Genomic DNA, 15,211 nt, shown 5'->3' with positions numbered 1-15,211 from the left:
TTAATTTTTAAAAAATTTAATAGTCTAATTCTTATATTTTAGTCTTGTAAAATTAAAGATATATCCATCCAAATTTACAGTAATTTTGTGAAAAATTATTACTATATTCTTAAAGATAAATCATTTTTTAAATTTTAAATTATATTAAAATTAATTCTTATATTTTTAAAAGATAAATTATATTAAAATTAATTTTTAAATTAATTCTTAAATTATATTAAAAATTATATTAAATTTTTAAAAGATAAATTATATTAAAATTAATTCTTAAATTAATAAAAATATTATGATCTTAATATTAAGAGAGATTAAGTTTTTTAGATGAAAAAGAAACACCCAAATATATATAAATACAAATTATTAAACTCTAAAAGATTATTTAGCTTTACAGAGTATTCGATTCAAATTAAAAAAATTATCCGAACTAAATTAATTTAAAATTTTAATTTGGTTTTTTATTCATTTTGATTTGATTCAATTTTTAATTTTAAAAATTTTAATTATTTCAGTTCTATTCGATTTTGATCAGAAAAAAATCTAACTGAACCGATTACTAATAATATATATTATTTTTAATAATATAGAGATTAAATCATAATAAAAATTAAAATATTTTAATTAAATTTTAAAATATTAAAAATAAAGTATAAAAAATAAAAAAATTTATTAAAAATTTAAATTAAATAAAATTAAATAAATTTAATTTAATTTAATTTTTAATTAAAATCAATTTGATTTGATTTTAAATCCAATCAAATACTCACCCCAAGTAAAATGGTTAATGGCATTTTATTCGTATGTAAAACTCAAGTTTAAGGAGAAAAGAAGAGAAGCGGAGATATTGGAGAGGAAATCATATTTCTCAATTCCTTATATTTAATTCTAAATATTTTTCTCTAAATTAGCAGAGAGAAATGAGAATTAGTTGTATTAAATTACTTAAACCCTCTCATTATTTGAAAGCAGCCGTTTCTTAACTTGTAGGGGTGTAATGGTCATTTTCTACGCTAGAAAAATTGCATTTCCCTTATTCTAATAATCTATCCAAATAAGAGAAGTAAATTAAATTTTTATTATTTTCTTTTCTTTTTCATCTTTAATTTTTCTATATTCTCTTCCACAACTAAGTATCTAAACAAAGGGTTATAGATCCACCTATATACCGTTATCATTTTCTTTTTGCTAATAGATAATCTTTGGTGGATGGGAATGCCTTATTCTATCATTAGTTTGCTAGATAAGTATGTACATAAATGTATATTTGTTGAGTTGTTTATATTAATTATATGTCTTATAATTAATTTGTTAGTTGTAATTAGATATTATTTTTATATATTTTAAGTATTTAATATATTTTTTAATTAAAATATTTATTTATTTTTAATGTAAAAGTAAAATTCATAAAACTATCATATAAAAAAATTATAATTGTGATATTTTTATTATATTTAAATAATTTTTCTAAATATTTATGATTAATTTTTTATTATAAATTGGATAATGATTAGAACCGTTAAAACTAATATATATTACATTGTTTCGTATTAGAGAAAGTAATTGATTTCATAAATTGATATATGTAATATACGTGCTCAAAATTTTTAAATTTTCAAAATTATATTCAAATTTTTAATTTTTAACTTTTAATTGTTGCATGTTTTACTTGCGGAGTTTGGAATTTATAAATGCATGAACACAAAAGTTGACATGAGAGCTTCTCCATCTCATGGTATCACTTGCGGCGAAACAAAGATTTTTATTAAAGGGAAAAAGGCACCACTTTTTCTTTTAAATTTTTATCTCTCCACTTTAATTGATTATCTTTTTATATTATTCTAATTATATTTATTCTTTTTATTTATCTATTTTCATAATTAAAAAAAATTGTTATTACAATTTTATTTTTAAATACTAATATCAACCTTTCAACTTATTTTTTATTTACATTTCACCATTTTCTTTTTCTTTCTCTTTCTAAAATGATAATAGGGAAAAAAATCCACATTAACTAGTGTGTTTGCCGAATTTAAGATTTATTTGACATTATTGTTGTAGCTGCTTTTAATAAAAATATATTTTAAATTTAAAAAATATTAAAAATTAATTTAAAATTACAAACGTATTTTAATTATAAAAACACACAAAAATATAAATAACTTTTTTTAAACTACTTTCTTCAACATCTAAAATGACATTTTAAAAAAACACTTATTTTTGTCTTCATTCACTCTACTAAATGGGTTTTAGTTGCTTTCTACTTATAGAATTTTTTGTATAACTTTTCAAAACAAATTAAGATAGTAGCTATAAATTATTCTTTTATATATTTTAATTATATTTATAAATTAATAATAGTGGTTTGAAACACGTTATATCTACTTTTGCCATTAAATATAAGACACATATTTAATTATTTTTTCACAATGAATAAAAAACGTGATTAAAATTAAATTTTTATTGAATATAAAATAAGTTTTTTACTAAAGTATTTTATTATATATAGTAAAAAAATAAATTTTCTTTGTAATAATTTTAAATTACTGTTAAATTATTGTGTGAGTAGTATTAATGCAATAATTTTATAATTGCTGTGAAAATATTATTGCCTTAGCCCTAAAATGTAATAGTAATGGAAACAAAATTAGAATTTCCCTAAAATGTAATAGCAATGGGAACAAAATTAGAATTTTTATTGAAAGTAGGCAAACATATATAAAAAGACTTTATTATTATAACTTTACTTTTAAATACATGTGAACCTTTTCAATTTTTTGCCCTCTCTACATATGTTGATCATGAGAGGAAAAAAAGAAAAAAATTATTACAAAGTATTAGTTTTTAAATTACTATATATTTCCAAAAAAAAGGAAAATTTAATGTGAATATTTTTATTTTTGAGTACCGAATAGATAGGGCAGAATCAGTATCTTACTCTAATTTCATTGTTGGTTCAGGCTTAGGCCTTTTGATCAAAATGTAGGATCTAAAAATTGTTTTTATCTTTTGGTGCTAAATTGTAAATAAATTATTACAATTTAGCGATGGTTTTAGTAAGCGGAAATTAAAATCATATTTAGCTAATTTTTTAAATAAAAAAGGCAAATACAAATGTGAATCGCATGTAATCTAATGCAATTCCCTCGGGATCAGACTAGGAAGCATCCCACTTATATAGTAGCATCTCAAAGAAAGAAATAAAAGGGTACCGGTGGTGGTTACAACCTAGTGATCGTTGACATGCTCTGTTTTTCTAATGATTTTTTTATTGTGATTTTCCTCTGCTTTTGGGTCGGGGAGAGATAGTTTTCTTGATTTTGTTTGAGCTTCTCTCTTTCATTTTTGTTCTTATTTTGCTGTTTTTTTTTATTTTCTTTATTGCATATTCCAGTGTTTGTATAGCAAAAAATGTTTGCATGAATCTACTTTTGAGAGTGTCCAACGATTTCTTACGAGGATTCTCATTTTGGTAACATAAGCATATGGGAATCGTGCCGTTAAATCCAGCGACCAACACTCTTCATTTGATGGACTGAGCTCTGCTACATCCTCTCTGTTATTTTTTTTATTTTTTTACCTTTGGTAGTGTTTGGATTTTCTTTACATAGTGGTGGTGTTTAGTTGGTTTTGGTGGTGTTTGCTTGTTTCGGTGACAAAATTTCATGGGATCGGGTACATATATCGATGTATTGTTCTTGTCGATCGAGCTGATTTAGGCAATTTGTTTTGAATTGATTTTATTTTATGCATGTTTTTGTTTGGTTGTGATTTGATTTCTTTTCTTTTCTTATATTTTAAACCTCTGTTTTTCTATTTTCTCTTATATACCCTATGATCTTGCATTAATACTATATAAATCTAGCATTTTGTCAAAAAAAAAAAATATAGTAGCATCCAACTATATTTATTTTTTAAAATTTTTAATTGAAAAATTAAAATATTAATAAGATTAATAATTAATATATTATTTTATAATTTTATTTTATATTTTTAATAATTTTTATTTTATTTTATTTTTTACTTCAATTTTCATTTTATACTATATTTTTTAATTGAATGTGTAATTTTAAATTTATTAAATTAAATTTTTATTAAATTATAAAATAAAAATATTAAATAAATAAATTTGCCATCCAGTTATGAACTTTGTCAAACTCTTAAAATAATCTTTTATGGGCAATAATCTAATAAATCAATAATTCCAAATATAAAAAGTTATAAATTTTATGCAAATTTAATAGGTTGCAACAAATCATATGAGTTCTTGATATCTAATAATAAATTTTAATATAATTAAAAATAAAAATAACTTAATCAAATAAATAAATAATATAAAGCAATTGCAGTGTGACCATTTTTTCTCCATAAATTGTTCTATACTTCACCCTAGATAATTATTAAGAAATTATTATTTTATTTTTTCTTTGTATTTGATTAATAAATTAATATAAGCGTTGTATTTCACACTTCAGCTTTCAAATGTGATAATAACGGTTTGTGATTTTTCATTTACACGCGTTATTTAATTTAAATTAATTAAATGTAAAGTATTATATTTTTATTGATCAAATATATAATTTATTTCCACACTATGAAAGTCATTTTATTCATTAATTTTATTTTTATCTTATTTACATTTTTAATTTTTAAATTTATTTACATTTTTAATTTTTAATTTTTAAATAATATAATCTCTATTTTTAAATTTTAAATAATTTAATTTATATAAAATGAGAGAATATATCTATTATTTTTTTAATTTTTAATTATTAAATAACTTAATTCTTATGATATGATAATGTATAAATATCACATATCAAATATAAAATTTAAATTATTTTATTCTTTAAAAATTAAAAAAGTAAATAGTGCAAATTTAAAGTTGAACAGATAAAATGATATTTAAAAAATATTAAAAGAATAAATAATTAATAAAAAAATTTATATTTTTAGTTTTATTGTAATTATTCTCTAAAATTTTAAATTATTATTAAATTTATTCTAAAATTTATTGATGTAGCAATTTTATTAATTTTTAATAGTATAAAAGACCGTAGAATATAATTGGAGTAACTTTAAAAAAATCTGAGGTTTAGTTAATAAAAAAAATTTAGAAATAATTACAACGAAATTAAAAATATATAATTTTTTTTTATTAACTCTACTACCTATAATTAATATTTATTCAGGAAAAAATAATAAAAAAATATCTAGTGATTTATCAATTTTTTATTTTAAAGTCTATAAATTAATTTGTATTAAACTATTATCTATAATATCACACATTTAATAAATAGTAGTAATTTTTAAATATTTTTAATAATGTAGATATGAAATCATATCAAGAATAGTAATTTAATATGAATTGAATAATTGATTCTATAATAAAAATAAATAAAACCACATCATACCTTTATATATTTTTATTTTTAATTAATAATTATATTATCAATATTTTTAACAATATTAAAAAATTATCGATATTTATTAACTTTATAATACTATTAATACTATTTTGACATATATTAATATATAAATTTTAAAATAAAAATCAATAAAATTAATATTTTTTTCAAAATTTATCATTAGATGTCACACCGACTTGCTTCCTATTACCCATTAAATTTAAGATTTATATTTTTTATTTTGATATTGTTTGTTTGGTATTAATACTTTAATATTGAAATTTAAAAAAAATATGGAAGCTGCGGGAATTGCTCGATGATCAATGTTAAATAATTTTATTTTAATATTTAAATTAAAAAGAAAAGAAAATTTTGGTGTAATAAATTAAAGCAAAAAAAAAATCTTCTATTTTTATTTTTAAATATCTTATTATATTTAAAAGGAAAAAAATTAATAAGAAAATTTAGTTTGAAAAAAAGACAACAGCACCGCACGTGTCTTTGAGACGTGTTCAGTGCTGACAGTTCCGATTATAAAAAAGACAATAGCCGTTGTGCAGCAGAGATATGTATTGCTGAAAGGGATGTCCCTCTGTTTTAGCTGAATGGTAGATTATCTTGATCTATCTTCACTTCTTTATGATAAACGGATTGATTACAGATTTGACCTTTTAGATCTTTTCTACCGACTTCAGAATCTGCTAAAAGAGCAGTGTAGCCGTTGTTGGCTTGTTTATCCTCTTATCTGATTTTGAAAATACGTTAAAAGATTTCTATTGTCACTGTTATCGTTAGTTTTATACTGTTATAATTAGCTTATATATGACCTTTTACCATATAAAGTAAAAACTTAATGTGAAAGACTTTTTAATGGAGTTTTTAAAATTATAAAGATTATTTAATATATTTTGTTTTAAATTCAAAGACTAATTTGTTAATTTTGCTATACTATAGGGATTGAATAGTAATTTTTACTTTGTCCTTATTTAGTATGTATTTCTTATAAGTTTCGGACTCAGATTTTGATACTTGCTTGGGATTGTGCGGCACTTGGTTTAAACTTCTTTCAAACAAAATCAGTCTGATAAATTTATACATGTACATGCACATGCACAATGGAATATTTGGGTCATATCTTGTATTCTATTTACGTGAATGAGGACAAGCCACGAACATTAAACAAAATATCATCTTCATATAATCATAACAACACCAATCCATTAAATATGATAATTAAATATCGAAATTTAATGAATGAATTACTTATTTTATTTTAGAAGCAAAATAGTCATTACATGATCATATCAACAATCTTCTCACACCTTGTTAATCGTATAAAACACTTTACGTAAGGCAGAGTTTGATTTTTCAGGAGTGATAGTGAAAAAGTTGACAGATAAGTCGCCCTTACTGTTACTCTACAGAACGTACATGAGATTTTCACATCATATGACTCCTCGTTCTATTATTTCAAAGTCATTGGATCCTTTTCCTGATTCGAGAAGTTCCTCTCTTCATCCACTTCGTCCTGAAAGAGTAACTAGGACAAATTTAGTCACGTTTTCATATTCTAATTGATTCCTTTTTTGAAAGGAGAAGATTCTTCTTTTTACCAAACATATGCGGATCCAACCACGATCTTATAATAAGAACAACAAATCTTTCTTTTGCCCCCTCATTCTTTGAGAATTAAAAAGATTTTTTCAAGTTTGAATCAGATTGATTTTTCGATCAAAAGTACTGTGTGAAATCTTCAGTTTTTTCCTCTTTAGCTAACCTTATCCCATAGGTACAAAATTTGAATCAATAGAGAACCTTTTCTTATACATCACACCTCTTAAGGAAATCCCGAATTGGATCTCAAATTGACGGGTTAGTATGTGCTTATCCATGCGGTTATGCACTCTTCGAATATGAATCCATTTTCTAAAATATCCTAGCTTTCATGTATGTCCTTTCTGTATACTTTCCCCAAATATGTCAATTTTTCGGGGTTTCAAAGGGGTGTGGAAACACATAAGAACTCTTGAATGGAAATGGAAAAGAGATATAACTCCAGTTCTTTCGAAAATGGTAAGATCTTTGACGCAAGAAGAAGGGGTTGATCTATATTACCTTGACTTGGTTCTGATTTGTTTATCTTTTTAAGAATACGGAGCCGGGGTCTTCTCCTACCCGTATCCAATAGGACATGCTGAGGCAAATCTTTTTCCTGCTTTATTTAGATCGAGTTTAGATTAGAAAAATCATAGGCTTTTATGAAACCATGTGCTATAGCTCGAATCTGTAGTCAATCCTATTTTCTACAGGGTAGTTAACAATTGAATCCAATTTTTTCCATTATTTTTATATTTGCAATAGTGCGAAAAGAAGAAGGTTCGACTCCAAGTTATTCAAGAATAGTAGCGTTGAGTTTCTCGACCTTTTGCCTTAGAATTAGTCGGTTCTCTCTCGATGGGGGCAAGGGGAGGAATATAACTCAGCGGTTAGAGTATCACCTTGACGTGGTGGAAGTCATCGATTCAAGTCGGATCATCCCTAAGCCAATGTGAGCTTTTCTATTTTGACTTGTTTCTTTGTCGTCGTGATGGAATGAGAATAGATAAGAGGCTAGTGGGATTAGTGTGAAGGGGTATGGATGACTATATTTCTTGGAGCGAACTCTAAGTGAATATAAAGTCCATTGATACAAGTTACGTCTTGAAATGAAAGATGTTTCTGAATCTGCATCTGCTTTGTCTAAGAATAAATAAGCTATAAGTAATGTAGCTATAAGTAATGCAACTAAGAATCTTATGGAGAGTTCAATCCTGATTTAGGATGAGCATTAGCGGTATACTTAATACATACAAGTCGGATGGAAAGTGGTGTTTCAAGACGGGTGAGTAACGCATAGGAACATGCCCTTGGGAGGGGAACAACGGCTAAAAATGATGACCGCTAATAACCTGTAGGCTAAAGAGCAAAATGATGAATGGACTCCAGAAAGGGCTCGCGTCTAATTAGCTAATTGATAACGCAATAGTAACCAATAGGATGACCAATAGCTGCTTTGAGAGAATGATGAGCTACACTAGAATTGAGATACGGCCCAAACTCCTAATTGGCCACCAGACATTTCTATTCTTAAAACAATTCATTTGTTTACAATCAATTTAAATGTATAGAATTTAATTGAACTCTTTTATATTAAAAGAATTAATAATAAATTTAAATTTATTTAATTTATTTATCATTCTTATTATTTTTAAATTAAATATAAATACTTATTCTTATGAATATCAATTCTTTTATTATATTGATTAAAAAATCATTATTAATATTTTTATAATATTTAAAATCTGAATTTTACTTAATTTTTTACCATTAAAAATATAAATTAAGAATTTTTAAATTAACAAAATAATGTAACAAATTTATTAATATTAATTATATATACATTAAATATTAACAATAATATTAAATTAAATTAATTTTTTAAAGAGCAGTTATTCATAAAAAATAAATTTAAAATTAAAATAAATAAAAAAACAAAGGATAAAAAAATAAAAAAAAACTTTCTATGTAATAATTAAGTAATCTTGATGTAAATAGTCTTAAATAAAATTATTTCTTACAAAATTTTATTAATTTTTGGTGAGATTTACTTTCAATTCAAAATCAATTCTCTTAAATTCTTGTGCTATTATTTTTGTCAAATACAAAAAGTTAGAATTTTTTTTAATTCTTTTAAAATTAATCATTCTAAACAAGGATTTAATAATAAAAAAAATAAAATAAAATTATAATTTTTTATAATTAAATTTTTTAAAAAAATTCAATATAATTAATTTATTTCCGATTAGTTTGCTATTTAGAATGAAAGATTTATTTTTTTATTTTAAAATATATTAAAATTAGGTGTTCACTTTTATCCTTTGCCTTTACTTTATTACTATATATAAAATCATTAAACTTGTAAAATGTTACCGACAAAATTCTCTTTGAATCAGTCATTTTTCTTTCAATATTTAGGCAAGTATGCACGTTGTAGAAACATTCACAAAAGATTTAGAAAAAAAAAAAAACTATATGCAATGTAAAAAATGTAAAATAAAACTATTTATATTAAAATTTTCTGAATATTTAGAAAATATGAAAAATATTTTTCTTGAAAATATTTTTTATGAATTAAATGAAGCCCATTGTTAAAGTTAGGTCGTTTTAATGCTTGTGATTGTTATTTTGTATTGAATATCTAAACTGTGTCGTTTTGTCTGAACTGAGTTGTCTGTATGCACATACTGTGCATGTGGGTCTGTCTGGTATAAATAGAAAGCGATGCTTCCAGAACAGCTTGTAACGTCATTTTATCCTGATTTTAAATAAAAAACTCTCGTTTTCTCTCTCTTTTCTGCTTCTGCACATCCATATTCAGAGATTTTATAATACGAAAATTTTAATAATGAGAAAAATAAAAATATTTTTTTCAATTGAAGGACTTGTTAATTAATTGTTAATATCACTTTCACTATAATTTGATTATAATGACTTTTGGCTATGATGGTTGTGAAGTTGATGTTCAAACAACAACAAAATTCATTTTCACACATTATCATAAGTATATCTATTAATTGAAATCTTCAACCAGAAAAACAAACAAGTCATAACTAAATAAAATAAAATAAAGAAAAATCCAACATTATTAATTTAGTAAATTAAGTTTATTAAAGCATGGCAATACAAAATAATTTTGAATTTGATTAAGTAAACAAACTCCTCTCTTGCATAAGGTGATTAGCTAGAATTAATTCCTTTAGACTTGGTCCATCCATGATCAATGCAATAGACTTGGTGGTTAAGGTTTTTTTTTTTTTTTTTTTTTTTAATTATGGGTCATTAATCAAACTTAAAAGAATAATTAAAATTAAATTAAAAAAATACACAATTTCTGACAGCTTTTGACCTATTCTCTCATCTCTTACACCAAACTCTTAGTTCTTGACAGCTTTTGCCAGCTGCTACTGTTCATTCTACGATGAACCTGTAACAATAAAGATTGACTAAATTAGAGGACAAAAAGCTTCCCAAACAAACAATTAACTCCCATAAACTTCTGTTCTGTGTCACAAAGAAACTATACACTTGCAATTCCATTCAGACACGTGTCCCTACAACCCTATAAAGACACGTGTCAGAAACTACGTAACTTTGGCAAGGCTTCATCTAAACCACGCTGCACAGAATCCGACGCCGATCGACCACCAGACATGCACGTTTTAGGGCAACGTATATATCTACATGTTCGGTGTTCCCCATTTCTGACTATTATTTTAGTATTTTATCTCTCCACAATTATCTCCTCAAAACGGCTATATAACAGCTAATTAAAATTTTATTTAATTATATTATGCATACAGACAAAAGGGTTACCGTCAAACATCAAACCCCATAATCGTTTGACACGTGTGATGATGTACCGTCGTTATGGCTGTGATTGATTAGCGATGTGGGAAGGCTTTCAGTTTTGGCGTTGGTAACAAATACTATAGACAAAAATGTAAAAGAAAATGTTTAAATAAGGGTATTAATGTAATATCACCGAGCATGGGAAAGAGTCGTTCAAAAGGTTAACGCGGAGGACAGACGGTGAAGGGAAGGTAACCAAATTTTTTAAATTTCTTTTCAATAATTGTCAAATGTGGATACGCGGGAAGACAACTCATGTATTGGCTAGGAGTGAGTGGTTTGATCAAATTTGAATTAATTCAAATTTTTTATTTGATTTGATTTTATTTTAATTTTTTAAAAAATTAATAATTTTAATTAATTTAATTTTAATTATAAAAAAATTAATTAATTTATTTATTTAATTTAATTCAATTTTAAATTAAAGTCGCGCCTAACCATCTAGCAACCGACTCATGTTCAATTTGAGTGGCACTTGACGTAAATTTATGCGAAATATAAGGTGAAATTTTTATTATTAATTCAAACGAGAACTCGTCTCCTGAGACGTGTCATATCCTGATTTGTCGTTTTACGTGCGGGGCTTGTGTATGTGATGTTCGAAGAAGGTTCAAGGAAATTAAGGAAAATAAAGTAAATTTCCATTAATAAAATTGGTCACCCACGTTCAGCATGTGTGAGTGAGCTATAAATATATAGTTTTTCTCACAATGTTTAATGATTCAAGGAATCTCTTGAACGTTTCATTATTGATTTCTTGATTATAAATCCATTATTTGCGTTTCTTCTCTCTTGCCTCTCTTCTCGTCTTCTTCGCTCCTCAATACTCTACAAGATTAAGCTTTCTTCTTTTTCTCTGAAAGTTGGCGTAAAGATGAAGATGGGTTCTTGCATGGTTAAAGTTTTCTTTATCTTGGGTCTCTTGGCCGCTTCTTCCATGGCACAGGCACCTGGAGCTTCACCAACTCCGGCACCAAAAGCAGCGCCAACTCCGTCACCAAAAGCGGCACCAACTCCGTCGCCAAAGGCTACTCCAACCCCATCACCGACTCCCTCTGCAGCACCAACTCCAGCTCCTACCCCATCTTCAACACTTTCTCCTCCATCTCTGGCTCCAACTGATTCCCCTGCATCTTCTCCTCCGGCACCATCAACTCTTTCACCTACTTCTTCCCAGACTCCTGCTTCTCAACCTCCACCAAGTGACAACTTCGCTGCTGCTAGGTTCGACAAAGTTATCCTCGCCGGAACCGTACTTGCCGGAACTTTCTTGTCCTTTACTTTGGCTTAAATTAGATCATCTGGATTCATGGAGCTGGGGTTGATGAGATCTGTTATTTTGTTATTTGTTCGTTGACTGTTACTGGTTTCTTTCTTTCTTTTGATACATTTTGTTTTTTCTTCTTCTTCATCATGTGATTGTTGATTATTTTTATATTGGATTTGGACGGTGATTATTTGGGCATGGGGAGATGAGGTTCTGTGCTTTACACGTGTACGATCTGATGATGGGATGTGGATGGTCAATGTAGAGATGGTCATGTGCATATGGGCATTTGGTGTACAATATCTAATCAAACAGTTTGCTATTCTTTTATTTATTTTTTATTTTTTTTAATAAATTTATCCTGCTAAATTTAATTTAATAAAATTAAAAATTTTAATGTTATCACACAAAAGAAAACTTGCAATTTATAAATTAATAAAAAAAATCCTTCTTATTTAAAATTCCAGTTGCTATTTATTTATCAAAATTTTACATTCTAATATAAGAACTAATAGACATGCGTGGATTGGACTGATTCAACCCGCGAAGATATCTTATTGGACAAACAATTTCATTTGGGCTGATCCATCTTTAGTCGAGTAGAGCCCATCAATCAACCTTAGGATCCACCCTGTTCGTTTTATAGTACATACAATTATTCTTTTTGAAATTACTTAAAAAAGTTAATCTCCATTTATTTTACAGAAAATGTTTTATTAAAAATATATTTTTATATTTTTTAATATTAAAAAATTTAATTAATAAAAAATATTTTTCTAATTAAAAAAATAAATTATTTTAAAAAAATGATCTTCTCTATTAAAACGAGAATAATTTTTCTCATTTTGATATTTTTATTAAATTTTTAATAAATTTTATTTTTTAAATTCAAAAAATATTTTTGATAACAAATATTTTTTAAATACAAATTATTTTCTACAAATAAATGAAAATATAGTATCTTAATTTTTTTTTATAACTTTTAACACTTTAATTTTATAAAAAAATTATTTAATTTTATATGTATATATAATTTTTATACATTATATATTTTTAAAAATTAAATAGTTATATTTTATAAAATTTAAAAATTAAATAATTTTATTTTATAAAATATATGTGTTAAATAATTATTATTTTATAAAATTCAAGTGTCAAAAAATATCAACTGATTTTTTATATAAAGATGAGCAACTAAATTACGTACTTAGCCTTCTGAAATTTGTAGCAAGTCATATGGGACAAAGGCCATGGACCTCTTGATTTTTTTTTTTTTTAAATAGAATTCCTCTGAATTTTGAAATAAGAGCCTATTTAAAAAATTTTAAAATTAAAATTAGAATTCCACCAAAATTTTAAAAGATTAATGTCCCCTTGAAAATTTTGAAAAACAAGTACAAACTTTTCAAATCATGCAAAAATTGATAAAAAAATTTTAAAAAATAGCTATAATTGATAAAAAGTGGTAGAATTTAGATTTTTAAAATATTTTTATTATTAATTTTTTAAAAAATATATTTTTATTATTGTACTATTACGTGTATTTGTAGTTTTAAAGTGAAAAATAAAGTAATTACTTATTTTTACAAATAATTTTTTATAAATACCTTTGGAAAAAATATAATGAGATGAGTGAGAGGAAAAGAAATTTTAGATGTTATTATATTTTTTATTATATTAAATAATAAAATATTAATTTTAATTAATTATATCAAAATTAATCAGCTGCTTATAATTGAAATAAAGTTTTAAAATTATGCTAAAGTTTTAAAATTATGCTATCATTCGTAAATATAAAAAATATTTAATTTTTTATTATTATTTTTTAATAGAGAATTGAGAATATAAAAACTCAAATCTAAATTTCTCGTATGAGTATTATGCCGATATCTGCTAGACTAAGCTAGTAATTTTTTTTATTATTATTAAACTTTGAATTACATGAATAATGATAAATAAAATATTAATATTCGTCATGTTATGTTAGTCACTGTGTTTATAATTCACAATCTCAATTTTGATCCTAAACTAAAATAAATAGAATATTGATTCACTTTCTCTATTGACTAAAATTTTAGGGTTTAATATTTAATTTCATGTTTTGTTAGTTGAAATATAAAATAAGACATTTGGAAATTTTAGAGGCACTAGATATTTTTTATGAAGTTCCAAAGTGGTATCTATATTTGGCCTAATAATAATAAAGATAAATTCAGTTTACGTAAAAAAAAAAAAAAGGAAACATGAAAATATCAGTCAAAGTAGTGTTTTTAAGAGCAATTAAATTCTTTTGAAAAACTACTTTGATTAATGTTTCGAATGCAAATTTTCCATCATGCCATATTAGTAATTTTGAAAACACTAAAAATAATATCTACGATTCAAGAATGGATCTAAAATCAGAGTATATTTTTATAAGTTTAATTTTCATTTTTCTTTTGTGTCCCTTTATTTTCTTTCTTTTTTGTCTTTTAGTGGCGTGTGTCCTATACCTGTATTATTCTACCACAATTACACTGGCTGTACGTATGGACGTACAGCGTCCTTTCTTCTCTTTTGACAGACGGCCATTTAATTCCACTCGCGCCATTTAAATACGATTTTGGTCATCACAGGGTTTGTTTTACTACGAGGGTATTGGATATTTGGGGCTGGGATCCTAAGAATGGATTCACGCCCAACCTGATTTGTCTAAACAAGCTCTGATCCCATAGGAGGTTTAGAGCCGCGTATTGGGCCCTCTTAGAGTTTAGGTCCAGTCCTTCTAGTTTGGGCTTCATCAGGGCCGGGCGTTTGGAGTTCGACCATCATTAGATACCCTTTTACCTGCTCATTAATTATTCCATGATTTATAAGGGGGTAAATTTTGAGATTCTAATTATTACCACGCTCTAGGAAAGTTTTTTCAAAACGTCCTTTCTTTGACATTTTCCATTTCAAATTTGTGCTTTTGTTTGTTGCTTTGTTTCTTGCGCTGCTTATGCTATCTTGCTCTTTCTCTTCTCTATAATTTTCGATTTTCCAATCTGAGGTACGTCTTGCTCCTCTCATGACTTCTATTAGGATTCCTGAGGTAGTCGGTCTGGCTTCGTCT

At 25.2% G+C, this 15,211-nt stretch overlaps 1 protein-coding gene across 1 annotated transcript; it reads left to right on the top strand.

The window, feature by feature from the left end:
* Positions 1-11,550: 11,550 nt before the first annotated feature.
* Positions 11,551-12,447, top strand: LOC110629415 (classical arabinogalactan protein 4). Its single transcript, XM_021776379.2, has one exon. The coding sequence runs from the start codon at positions 11,725-11,727 to the stop codon at positions 12,139-12,141; it is 417 nt and encodes a 138-aa protein (XP_021632071.1). The 5' UTR covers positions 11,551-11,724; the 3' UTR covers positions 12,142-12,447.
* The last annotated feature ends 2,764 nt before the right edge of the window (positions 12,448-15,211 follow it).

The sequence above is a fragment of the Manihot esculenta genome, chromosome 13 (assembly GCF_001659605.2).
Source record: "Manihot esculenta cultivar AM560-2 chromosome 13, M.esculenta_v8, whole genome shotgun sequence".
NCBI classification, from domain to species: Eukaryota; Viridiplantae; Streptophyta; class Magnoliopsida; order Malpighiales; family Euphorbiaceae; genus Manihot; species Manihot esculenta.
This window is presented reverse-complemented; position numbering and strand designations above follow the sequence as displayed.